At 44.2% G+C, this 13624-nt stretch overlaps 1 protein-coding gene across 6 annotated transcripts in view; it reads left to right on the top strand.

The window, feature by feature from the left end:
- Positions 1–11925, top strand: part of Mast4 (microtubule associated serine/threonine kinase family member 4) — a 552573-nt gene extending 540648 nt beyond the window's left edge. For all 6 annotated transcript variants that reach the window (XM_076857186.2, XM_076857189.2, XM_076857185.2 and 3 more), the window contains 3 exons: positions 3093–3229; positions 5107–5288; positions 5577–11925. In XM_076857186.2, coding sequence (XP_076713301.2) covers positions 3093–3229; positions 5107–5288; positions 5577–9475 — 4218 coding nt within the window. In that variant the 3' untranslated portion in view covers positions 9476–11925. The remainder of the gene's footprint in view (positions 1–3092; positions 3230–5106; positions 5289–5576) is intronic.
- Positions 11926–13624: the final 1699 nt, after the last annotated feature.

Below are 13624 nucleotides of genomic sequence, written 5' to 3'. Positions count from 1 at the left end.
ACATTTCCTTGGTGATCTGATTCTTCAAGCATGACTCACGGCCACAAATTACATGCTGATATTCTCACCACCCCTGGTGACAAGCCCAAACCACATACCACACCAGGCAGAGGCAGAGGGACTCAGGGTGTACCCTCCCCTACACAGTGAATCTGGGAGGGAAGAGCATGGAAGAGTGAGGAACAGGAGAGAAAAGCACAAGCTCTTGACCCTAAGGAAGAAGAATCTCAGGGACTCTGAATCTATTGTCCTTATCTGTACATCAAGGATGACAGTCCCTTCCCATTCATTAGGTTGTAAAACCAAAAGTAAAGAGAATATATATGAAAATTGTTTAAAAATCAAGCTCTACAAGCTCTACCATGCCAGGTGGCAGGTTAGCTTCATTAGATTAGACATAAGAGTCAGTGCTGAATTCCATAGAAGTGAGTAGAACTAGATTCAGATTCAAGTGGACAATAGGACAGCCAGATGATATTACAGCTCTGGGTGACTACTTCATGTAGGAATGTGGAAAAGGATTAAAAGAACCTCAGTGAAAGGTGAACTCCAACCATTCTGTGGCCTCTAGCCTTCAAAATAAGAAAAGACATATTTTTATCTGGTCTCACTCAATTTGTGAAGAGATAACCTGTTCCAAAAATCTTTCAGTGGTAGCCCTTACATACTTATTAGCCAAAATTTCCACTTAAATAATAAATAGAATGCAAATCTCTATCCTTTCTGAATAAGGGGGGGTGGTTGTCTTGTTGAAATTCAAACCCTAGTTTCCTAAAATATTTTCTACAAATATGGCATTAGGTATGAGCTTATATGTTTATAAATGTATAAAGAACTAAAAAACCAATAATACTAATACTTTCCTTGGAGGTAAGGCATGGGTAAATCTTCCCTAACAAAATATGAATATGTAAGAGAACTCCTAGGAATTGAAAGACAGAAAATAATAGTAGTAGGGAAATAGCTAAATGAATTTTGATTCACCCAAGTGATAGACTACATTATACAGCAAATAAAAAGCATGTTCTTAATATAATACTTAATGATAAAAGTTTTTAAAAATTAAATAATAAAAAATGAAAAACAAACATAGTAAAATTAAAATTGTTTTTAAACCTTGTGTGTGTGCATATCACATGCATGTGCAAGCCTGAAAAAGAAAGACCAGCAGTGGTCAGGGACGTAGCTCAGTAGCACAGCACTTACCTAGCACACATGAGCCCCTGCGTTTTATCTCCATCACCACAAATATAAAAAAGACCAGCAGACAATACATGAAATATTACCAGTGTAGTTGGGTGGTGGGCTTCTCAATGATTTCCTTTTTATTTCTACTTTACTCTTTTCTTCTTATAATGGCATGTCTCAAATCAGGGACAGAAAGTAGATTAAAACAGTCAGTGCCTGTTTTTTCAATCCCCTCTTTTTACCACACTTAACTTCCCATCACTTGGTACCACTTAGAGATGAGCTGCTGGGTGTCTTCTAGGCAAATGCCCTTTTCCTTATCCTACTCATATTTTCAAGGTAATCAGAACCATCTCTTACTTTGAAAGGACATGTTTCTTTCTTGGTTATTTCAAAATTCCAAAAGAGTTTATGGATGCCAGTGTGACTGCCTGCTGCCCTGGGTACCCTGGGCCCAGCAGCTGACTCCATGCTCAGCTCATCCCCAGGGCCTGCCCAGGAAACTCCTGTTCCCAGATTGAGTGAAAAGACACAGAAGCCCACCAGGAACTACCTCATCCAGTGTGATCTGGTTAGAAAGAGGTTTCTTATCGTCTGGCACATGTTTTCCAGTTCTGCAAACTGACAGGTTTTATGACAATAGAAAGGAAACTTTTTAAAGTAATTAAAAAATAAAAGTCTCATTCAGTTTTGCTACTTTGTGATTTCTAGGCCAAAGACAAAGCACAAAAAGGAGAAATATATATATGCATGCCAAGAGCAGACAGCCACTGGGCACATTTATACTTAATACATATGGATGAAGATAACTTATTTATAGAGTCCTTTCCATGTGTCACACTTGGTGCTAAAGGCTTTACAAACTCTCATTTATGCCTCAGATGAGCCCTGTGGGATAGGCAGCATTGGTACCATTAGCAAGTACCATGTATGTGACTCCACTGAGGCCTCAGGAGGTGAGCAGCCAGCCCACTGAGATCATAGAGCTTAGATTTGTTTTGTTTGTTTACTATTTTTTATTTGTTCTAATTAGTTATACATGAGAGTAGGAATGCACTTGGGTACATCATATATAGATGGAAAATAATTTCTCATTGTTCTGGTTGTACATGATATAGAATCCCATCAGTCATATAGTTTTTTATATATATATATATATATATATATATATATATATATATATATATATATATAGTAATAATGTCTGTTTCATTCTACTATCCTACCCCCATACCTGCTTCCCACCCTTCACTCCCCTCTGCCTTAAGTAACTCTGTTCTTTCCTAGCCTTGCCCCCAACCTATTGTGAGATAACATCTGCTTATCAGAAAAAACATTTGGCCTTTGGTTATTTGGAATTGACTTATTTCACTTAGCATGGTTGTCTCCACTTACATCCATTTACCCACAAATGCCCTAATTTCATTCTTCTTTAAGGCTGAGTAACATTCCATTGTGTATATATACCACATTTTTTAAATCCATTTGTCTGTGGAAGGGCACCTAGGTTGGTCCCATAGTTTAGCTATTGTGAGTTGAGCTGCATCACTCAGCTGCAACATTGATGTGGCTGCATCACTGTAATATGCTGATTTTAAGTCCTTTGGGTATAAACCAAGGAGTGGGATGGCTGGGTCAACTAGTGGTTCCATTCCAAGTTTACAAAGCTTGGATTTGAACTCAAACATGTGGTCTCCAGAGCTCACCCTCTTTAAGAGACTTCATATTTTACCCTCCACCCCCATTTGAATTGCCTGGACTTCATTGATGGAAGGGTTGTTTAGAAACTGCAAGGCTCTTTTTATGAATGCTTGTATTTATTTGTCTTTGGATCTCTTACCTCTGTTCTGTTCTTATGTTGCATCACAGCATTCCCCTTTGATATCACCTCATCTTTTTTATAGAGTGGAAATAAGGTGTCAATCACCACTACCCCATTTGAAAACACATCAATCAAAACAGGACCAGCCAGGAGAAACAGCTATAAGAGCCGGATGGTGAGGCGGAGCAAGAAATCTAAGAAGAAGGAAAGTCTAGAAAGGTTAGTTAAATCATTCTTCTTGGGAGTTTGGTATATATCCATGTTGGAGAAATTACTTATTTAAATGCTTATGTATGAGAAAGACCTATTTCTCTATGAGAAGTTCTATGCCACAGTTCACATATATTTGTTGAAGTTTGTATTCACAATAGCATTATTTTTCATAAGAAAAACATTGACATATTTACATTGCAGAAGGATTTTAATAGTTTTTTATCACTTGTGAGCACCTGAGAAGTTTTTTGTTGTTTTTGAAGCTGCTAGACTTCATTTTAGGAGAGTTGAATTTGAAGAACTGAACCAGTAGGAGGCAGTTTTTCACATTAAATCTGCATTTTAAATGTCCCTTAGATTATCTAAAAACAATTTTGTAATGCCAGATATTCCCAAATAAGTACATTTTTAAAGCTTCTAAATAAACCTAAAAGTTAAAGGATTTTTTCTAACTGACAGAAATCTAACAAGGTAACACAGTGGCAGCCTGGGGGAGCGCTGGTGCTTCAGGTGGGGATACCTTTTGCCAGGTGGCTCCTGGTGTGACTTCTGTGTGTTGCCACAGCCTGTGTCCTTCCCTCACTCGGATCTGACAGGTTTATCTCTCACCAAGAGGACTCTTGACAGAAATATAGGAAAATAGGCAGACAAGAAAAAAAATCATTCTTTAACTCCAAGGAAAAGTTTTACAGAAAGGGAAAATGTCTTATGTAGCCCAGCTGTGATATAAATTAAAACACAAGCCATTGTGTAGCTAAAATTCTTTGTTTTAGCCATATTGGGAGAAATAGAAAAGGGATAGTGTATTTGTTCAGCAGATAGAAGGAGATTATACAAGAGCTTAATTCTCATTTTCTATGGTAAGAAATCAACTGATAATTTCTACAACTGGGAAGGGTTTTTAAAATGCCAGGATAAGCACATTATTTAGCAAAATACAGACAAATGGAAGAAGAAACAGATAAAGTAGAAGGTAGTTTCCCTGGGGTGTGCAGACAGCATAGGGGAGTTGCTGTTTCATTGTAAATTTATGACTTTGTGCACCAAGTACTTTGATTAAGATTACACACTCGAGTTCAAGAGTCCCTCTGTTCTTTCAGAGGTTGTGCTCTATATTTTGATTGTGCTTTAGGTTACGTATTGTTTCAAGGGACAGTTGTGCCCCAACTTTCTGTGTAAGCTCACCCGGGTGAGATTGGCCTCTATGAAGGTAAAAGAACGCCATAGAGCCAGGTGCACTGATAAGCCAGGGGTAGCTGCGTTTTTTTGCTTTGTGACCTGCTCATCAAGTGCTAAGTGCATGGTCGTGTCTGTGTATCACGTCTGCTACCGTCGATAGAAGCTGCAGCCTCACCTTGCCCGGCATTTTCCATGTGAACACAACAGACTACAGTGTTGTTAGGAATATCCAACAGCCTACAATAGAATAAACACAGCACACAGCCCTTCCTAGATAATGGGGAGACAATGGGTAGAGGCTTTAACAAATTCTATATCCAAGTTAACACAAAATGAATCTCTGGAAGAAAAACCATTACCTCTTGATATATATGGGGTATATACTCAGAGCTTTCATACAAAGAAGACTCTTCTAATAAACCTAATAAAGAAATGATTTGAATGTATTTGTATTTTTTCTGTTTTCCTGGCTCTTCCTAAGCGTTTGGCATTAGGAGAACCTTAAAAGACTATTCCTTGTATACTCAAAAAAAAAAAAAAAGACTATTCCTTTACAAGTCATGAGAAAGTTTTAACATAAAAGTAGCATCCTCCTCTCTTCGCTTATCTGACAAAGTTGCTAAACTGAATGTCTGGATGTGGTAGGGAGGCAGGTGTGGTTCTGAAAATAGGCTCTGATCCATGATTTTTGTTTTCCACTCCAGGAGGAGATCTCTTTTCAAAAAGCTAGCCAAACAGCCTTCTCCTTTACTCCACACCAGTCGCAGTTTCTCCTGCTTGAACCGGTCCCTGTCATCTGGAGAGAGCCTCCCGGGTTCCCCCACTCACAGCTTGTCTCCTCGATCTCCCACACCCAGCTATCGCTCCACCCCTGACTTTCCATCTGGTAAGTCTCCTGGTCTAGACAGCAAGAGAGAGTCGAGAGGAAGTGAAGTCATCATGAAGATTTTGCCAAGTAAATGACAAACAGGACTCACAGGGAGGTCAGAGGGGCTTTTCTGACTATTAAACTAAGACAAGTAGTATGGGCTAAGCCTGGATGTAGGGAGGTTCATTTCATTAGTGAGATACTAAGACATGATGCTGACTGTACCGCCAGTGGTCCGGTTGGGAGAGTATGGGGAAAAAAGGGACAAGGACCCTGGATTCTTACAGCCCTCTTTTCTGCCCACAGGTACTAATTCCTCCCAGAGCAGCTCCCCAAGTTCTAGTGCCCCCAATTCCCCAGCTGGGTCAGGGCACATCCGCCCCAGCACCCTCCACGGCCTGGCCCCCAAACTCAGTGGGCAGAGGTACCGCTCTGGAAGAAGAAAGTCAGCCGGCAGCATTCCACTCTCCCCGCTGGCCCGGACACCCTCTCCAACGCCCCAGCCCACCTCCCCACAACGCTCGCCATCCCCCTTATTGGGACACTCACTTGGCAATGCCAAGATTGCACAAGCCTTTCCCAGCAAGATGCACTCCCCCCCTACCATTGTCAGACACATTGTGAGGCCCAAGAGTGCTGAGCCCCCACGGTCACCGCTGCTCAAGCGTGTGCAGTCCGAGGAAAAGTTGTCACCTTCCTATGGCAGTGACAAAAAGCACCTGTGCTCCCGCAAACACAGCCTGGAAGTGACCCAGGAGGAGGTGCAGAGGGAGCAGTCGCAGCGGGAGGCAACTCTACAGAGCCTGGAGGAGAACGTGTGCGATGCCCCGTCCCTAAGTCGTGCCCGGCCAGTGGAGCAAGGCTGCCTAAAACGCCCGGTCTCCAGGAAGGTGGGTCGGCAGGAGTCTGTGGATGAGGTGGACCGAGACAAACTGAAGTCCAAGGTGACAGTGAAGAAACCAGATGGCCTCCCCGAAAAGCCTGAATCCCATCAGAAACCCCATGGTCTCGGCAGTGATGCAGAAAATCACGCTCTCTTTAGACTAGAGGAGAGAGAGAAGAAGGTCTACCCCAAGCCTTTAGAAAGGTCAAGTCATTTTGAAAACAAAGCAGCAGAGGCCCAGTCTCTGGGCAACCGGCTGAAAGATGTTCTCCACAAGCAGGCCAGTGTGCGGGCCACTGAGGGGATGGCCTCCGACGGGACAGCAGCTGCCTGTGGCCCAGCACCAGGGGAGCACAACCAGGGCATGGGTGATTTCAAAAGGCCCTCTGCTCCCAGCACCCTCCAGGACAGTCTCTGTCGCTCCCCTGACAGGTCCACCTCTGGGAAGGGTGAAAACACAGAGAAGACCTCCCAGGCCAAGGAGTTCCTCCGAAGTGAGAAGTTAGACAGTAAACTGGCCAATATTGATTACCTCCGAAAGAAAATGTCACTTGAAGACAAAGAAGATGGCCACTGCTCCATGCTGAAGCCCAAGATAACATCCAGCACCCATGAATGCCTGCCAGGGAACCCAGTCCGACCCATGGGTGGGCAGCAGGAGGCCCCACCTGGCTCTGAGAGCCGAGCATTTATAAGCAGCACCCACACAGCTCAGATGAGCACCGTCTCCTTTGTTCCTCTCAAGACCTTAACTGGCCGGGTGGATGGTGGAGCAGAGAAGTCAAGTTTGGTTGCTCCTGAGTCCCCTGTCAGGAAAAGCCCCTCTGAGTATAAGCTGGAGGGTCGGTCTGTTTCATGCCTGAAGCCCATTGAGGGTACACTGGACATTGCTCTTCTGTCTGGGCCCCATGCCTCTAAGACAGAGCAGCCATCACCAGAACCTGCACAGAGCCCCAGCCCTGGTGGTGACATGGCACCCTCTGTGCCACTACCTCTTCCTGGCAGTAGTGGGAAAAAGAGTGAAACCTCCAGCCTGAGAGAGCCTTCCCCTGCCAGCTTAAAGATGAATAAATCCTACCTGCTGGAGCCTCGGTTCCTGCCCCCGAGCCGGGGTCTCCAGAACTCACCAGCAGCTTCCCTGCCTGACCCAGAGCTAAAGAGAGACAGAAAAGTCTCCCATCCTGCTGCCAGGAGCCCATTGACAGTCATGGAAAACGATTCCCAGCAGAGAGTGTGTGGCCCCACTAAACACCAAGACTGTGCTGCTGACACCAAGGTCATCCCTGGCCTGGGACAGACACAGCATTGCAATGACCAGGCTCGGCCATGTGGCCCTCTCCCATCTGAAGGGGCCCCCTCAAAGGAGAAGGCAAACCTAAAAGATCCATCTGAAAAGGGACCCTCCACAGGGAAGAGTGAGCGTTCTGCCTTGAGGGCTGATGCGCAGAGAGACCTCATTGTGGAACGGTATCCTCTAGAGACTGCTAAAGCCAATGACAACTGCAAAAATCTCCCTTCTGTGGGAAGGACCCACCCAAATGCTAGTAGTGCACAGGCCCAGACCCTGGAGAAAGCGTGGGGACCTTGTGCAAAGACATACCACAGAGATGGCCAAGGTGAGGCAAGGTCCCTGGTCAGAGAGGACTCTTCCTTGAACTCTGCTAGAATTCCTTGTGAAAGGGAGGTGGGCAAGATAAGGAGTAGCATGGAACCCAAGCCTGAAGCCCCCCCTACCAGGTGTCCCCTACAGCCACTCGGAATTGAGAGTAGGAAAACTGAAAAACTCCCCAGTTTCTCCTCTTTGCAGAAAGAGGGTCCCAAGGAGCCCGACAGGAAAGAGCAGCCTCTACAAAGGCATGTGAGCAGTGATTCTCAGCACCCCCTGACCACCAAAGACCTGTCCGGCCCGGCCTCTCGGCAGCACTGCAGTTCCTCAAGCCTTGGTCCCCAAGGGACCAAGCCAGGTGTTGCAGAACCTGCAGCAGCCTTCCAGGATCCTCCTAGGCCTTCCGTTGCTGTGCGCAGTGAGAGCAGTGACCACAATCTCCGACCTGGCCCTGACCCCAGCCCTTCAAAGTCCAAGCACCCAGACAGGTCCCTCTCCTCACAGAAATCAAGTGTTGTCACTGCAAAGGGCAAAGAGCCTGTCACTCAGCCCCTCAGTGGCTCTAGCAGAGAGGGAAGGAGCAATAGTAAAGGTGGATTGGATGTGTTCACTGCCATCCCAGGCTCCCAGAGCAAAGCTAACGAGGTGGGTGGTGGGGGAGAAAGTGTGCCCTTCAACCCACTGCACGCTGGAGAGAGTCCTTTCGATCCCAAACTGAAACCCAGCAGTGGGCATGGCCCAGAGATACAGGAGAAGCAGCTGCATTTGCCAAGGCCAGAACACCCAGGCTTCAACGAGTCAGTAGACCATAAACCTCCCATTGTCAGTGAAAAGCAAAGCCTGTCTCCAAAGCACCCCAAACCATCCACTGTGAAAGACTGTCCCCCTCTGTGCAGACAGACAGACAGAAGCCCAAGTCAGCAGGCCCCCGCTGCAGACAGGAAGCCAGAAGGGAAGAAATGCACAGAAGCACTTTATGTTCCTGCGGCAGACAGCGGGAAGCTGGAGGCCAGCCTTTCCCTAGCTCATGGTGAGGCCCGGCTGAAAGGCACAGAGAAGCCAGGTGCAGCCGTGGGAAAGGGCTCCTTAGAGGCCAAGGGGAAGGGACCTGGTCCCCAGAAGACCCTGCCTGAGGCTGGCAAGCTCAGCAGCATGAAACGGTCACCCTCAGCCACTGGGCAGAGTTCTTTCCGATCCTCTGCCCTCCCAGAGAAGTCTCTGAGCTACTCCTCCAGCTTCCCCGAGGCCCGGCCTGGAGTTCAAGATGCTGCCACGGCCAGCAGCAGCCCCTCTTCTGCCAAGGCCAATGGGGCTGCACTTGAGCCTACAGCCCCCAGCAACAGGGACCACAGGAAGTCCCAATCTGGGGCAGATGGCAGAACCCAAATGACAAAGAGTGACTCTTTGCCATCCTTCCGCCTCACCACCTCTGCTCTGGAGTCACAGCACTCAGATGCGCAGGGGCTGAGCGGAGTAGGCCACAGGGACAGAGCGCTCTCAGTCACCACTGCCACAGGAGAAACCAAAGGTCGAGAGCCTGCCCCCACCCAGCCTTTCCCCACTAGGAAACAGAATGTGGGCAGGGAGGCAATCAAGGCACCCCAAGCCCCAAACTCTGATCGCCCCATCACCCTTTCTTCAGAGAAGGACTTTGTGGTGCGGCAGAGACGGGGCAAAGAGAGTTTGCGTAGCAGCCCTCACAAAAAGGCCTCCTAACTGGGCAGGTCCCAGAGCAGGACTGTGGAGACCCCACCTGAATGTGTAACTGTGTCTTGACCACCTTCGAAACCAGCACTGTGTGGGAATGTCCGCCAGGCAGAGCTTGGAGCCTCACTGAGAAGGAGTGGGAGAGAGAGAGGGAACCTTCTTCCAGATGCCTTCCTAGTTGGAACCGGTAGAACTGTTGCCAGATGGTGTTTGTACAAAAAGGAAGTAATACCTTTATAGCTAAGGATTGTTGAGGAAAGAGATTTTTCTCTGTAAATATCTAGCAATGTGTTTGGTTTGGGATGTAGAGTCTATACCTTGCTGCTGATTGCAATGTTTACTACAGCTTTTTAAAATTAAGATCTTTGCTTTACCACTTATCATAATGTAGTAATGAAGCAGAATGGTCAGAACTGGGTGTGTGTAAAAATAGATACATCCATATTCATGTATATACACATCCACCCACATGTTTTGGTCTGTGGTTTGAGAATATTTCAAGGCTCTGTTTTTATAAGTAGTTAAAGATGAAAGAAAGCCCTAAATACAGTAGATTGTGAGTTTTTAAATGTGTATTTTTAAACCAGTTTCTGATAGTACTGGATCTGGCTACCTGTATTTCCAGTTTTAAAGCAAGAGCACTCTGATTGCTGCATTTGGAATCCTCCATTATGAATGGTCAGGACAAATGAAGCTAGCCATTTTCCTTTCTCAGTCATCCCAGTAGACATTTTAATCCTTAGGTCCTGCTGTCCAAAAGGCCAGTTGTTCTTGTCTGTCAGTTATATGTCTGGTCTTCTTTGGTGGTAGAGCAGGGACTATAAACATATATCACCTTTGTTTCCGTTCTTTCTTTCCTTTCTTTTCAAATGGTTACACTCAGGCCTTTGCGCTATGAGTGACTAGTCCAAGAAGCACACATTTTGTAGTAGTCCTGCACCAACCCTGCTCTTGAATAAAAAAACGTAAAATAACTGGCTGCACACAAATCTGCTGGTACTTAGGTCAAGTGATAAGCATCAGGCATTGGAAGAGGTTTTAAATTTGCTTTTTTGAGGAAAAGAAGGGGGGGAGTTGGATTTTGGCATCATAGCATATATATTAAGGAATAATCAGGACATCAGATACATTTTAATACATAGCTGGGGCCTTATGTTGTAGATGAAGCTTGCTGTTTTTAGCAAGTTCCTGGGTTTCACATTCATTTCTGATGCATCGAATAGCTCCATGTATTTCATAACATGAACTCTCTATTTGTATGCAAAAACTACTGTATTAATAAAGAGCAGCATTTTTGTAACAAAAGAGACTTAGTGGAGCTATTTGGTGCTTGAATGTGATCATCCTTTTTACTTTTGCTAAGCCTTATTTAAACTTTGTATACCATGAAATATGTAGAATTTGTCAAATCATTTAAGTGCTGAGGGGTTTTGATTTTTTTTGTTGAAGTTTTTTGGTGGCTTGTTTTGAATTGTGAGATGGCACTTGCTGACATAAGTACTAAGGCACTGAGAGACAATGCAGATAAGTATTTATAAGATGCTTGGGACACATTGCAGGAGTTTTGGTTTTGTAAGATGAAAAATTTACCAATAAATGACTAACCTAGCCCCAAATCCCCTTGGGATGTCTTAGTAGCTTTATGCTATAAAATTGTTTATGTAATCACAGCATCATTGTACAGCCCTATAGATTGTAACTCATCTAGCAAGGCTGTAAGCACTCCATAAACAAAGGTATAACAACCTACTACTCGGTTGTCCTTTGTTGTAAAGTGAGTTGCAATGACAGGAAAAAAAAAAGTTTCCTCTTTGCCCCTGTTTTTTTCCATGTAGTTTTAGCCATTCCCCATCACTACATGTTGAAATGTAGAAAAGAAAAATATTTTTTACAAGAACTTAAAAGAATTTCAAAGTGGTCTCAAAGCTTTTAATACATATGTTTGGCAGTTGTCAGAACCTGATCCTTCTACACTCAGACATCAATCCAGGTCTGTCCAGGAGGTAGTTCATGGTTTACAGCCTTTGCTTTTTAACTGTCCAGTTTTCTTTAAAGCACAATTAGCTGCTTGTTTACAAAGGATATTTTTTATGTATATTTTGTATAGTGTATTATCATTTTTGCCAAATATGTTTTTGCATTTTGGATGAGTAAAGAGTACTTAAGGTTGCATTCATGTATTACCTGTTTGTTGTTGTGAAGCTCTCCAGTCAGCTGGTAGAAATTCTCCTGTGTTCTCTATGGTCAGTCTCTGTGTGATTGTAAGATGTGCTCCTCGGTAGTACTCCCAGCTGTAGACTTAACAGCTTAAAAGTTTGTTAGGATCTGTGCAATAAAGTGTTTGCAGTCTTATTTTCTCTAAGAAATTCCCCCGTGGATGTCATAATTGTTGTATATTGAACAAATATTTATACTTATGCAGTTGCATAACATTGAATAAAAATTTAGCATGAAAATAATGACTAGTAAGTTTTTTAAAACACATATATCATAAATATATATACCACCTCCAAAGATATTACTGATTATCAGTCTGTTTTAGAAAGTACGGGTTTTTGCACATTGCTTTTGGTGAGTGGAATGGTTTGCCTTTTTTCTTTTGACCTCTACAAACAGTCCGTTCTTCAAGATTGTTTTCAAACTCCTTTTACTTCCTCCTCTGGAGGACTTACCAACTTCCACACCTGTCTTCCCTACAGTCTCCAGGGAAGAGGTGTCCTTTCTCCATTCCACCTCCTCACATTCTTCCAAGCCTTGGCTCCACCCATGACTGTGGTCCCCCTCATGGTTTTTTTCCCTGTCATCCTGTCTCTCCTTTTAGAAGCCATTTCCTTAACCTTAGCTTTTCCTTCTTTCCATGCTCAGCTGACCCCCTAAAACAGTAGTCTGTGCTGGAAACCTTCCAGTCTTCCTATCACCCCTCACTTTTGGAATCTGGCTTTGTCCACTGCACCATCCACATTGTACTGAGGGCAGTCAGTGACACCCTGAACCCAAAGCCCACTTTCAGGCATCACTTAACAGGCTACGTCCCCCTTGAACACCAGGCTTCCCGACAACTCTCTCTCCTACTTCAACCTTTGTCTGTTCCTTTTTGTCTTAAAAATTCTGCCCTCTTCTGAGTACTTGACTCCTTAAACACAGTGTTTCCCCAGGTTCATTCTTTGTTGGGCCTTTTTCTTCGCTTTCCCCTTGGTCTTTCCTTTCACTTTTAGATATTTGTATGTGATGACTCATATTCAAAACCTCCCAAAGTGTGCCCATCCTCTTCTCAGCCCCTTCCCTCAAAGCATGCCATGTTCCTTGTCTTCTCACATGACCAGATTCTACATTTACTCTCCCTTTACAGTAAAAAACAATGAGAATGGGCAAAGGGCTGAGAGGGGAAGGGAGGGGGCATGGGGTCAGAAAGGATGGTGGAATGAGATGGACATCATTATCCAAAGTACATGTATGAAAACACGAATGATGTGAATATACTTTGTATACAACTAGAGGTAGGAAAATTGTTCTATATGTGTAATATGAATTGTAATGCATTCCACTGTCATACATAGCAAATTAGAATAAAAATATTTTTAAAAACAGTGAATACACACACACACACACACACACACACACAGAATCACCAAATTTGCAAAATGTTCTCTATTCCCATCACTTTTTATGCTCCCTATTCTCATCACTTTTCTGGTACCAGAAACCTTAATCTCTATCATCTCTCCCCCAGATGAGCCCGGTAGCCTTCTACCTGGTTTCTTGCCACTTACCTACTCCTTCAGATCTGTTCATCCTTAGAGAGATTTTTGTCAAATTCAAGAACACTATGCTGTTACCCTGATTTAAATGTTTTAAGCAATTTTCATATTCTTTGGGATGTGGGGCATCTCTTTAAATATTCCCTTAGCCTACCTGTTAGGCCATTTGCTATAACAAAATACCAAAGGCAGGGTACTTTATAAAGAAGATGCAATTATAGAAGCAGAAAGTCCAGAATCAGCTGATCCATCCACTCAGACTCTGATGAGGGCAGATGGCATCACAATGGCAGGACCATAATAGCTCACTCTTGTAAGAATAACTGAGATCCCAAGAGACCTTCATTAAAGCTGGTGGCCCCAGAGATCTATCCACTTTGTGGTAGGCCCTACTTCACCA

Source organism: Callospermophilus lateralis, chromosome 5 (genome assembly GCF_048772815.1).
Source record: "Callospermophilus lateralis isolate mCalLat2 chromosome 5, mCalLat2.hap1, whole genome shotgun sequence".
Lineage (NCBI taxonomy): Eukaryota > Metazoa > Chordata > Mammalia > Rodentia > Sciuridae > Callospermophilus > Callospermophilus lateralis.
This window is presented reverse-complemented; position numbering and strand designations above follow the sequence as displayed.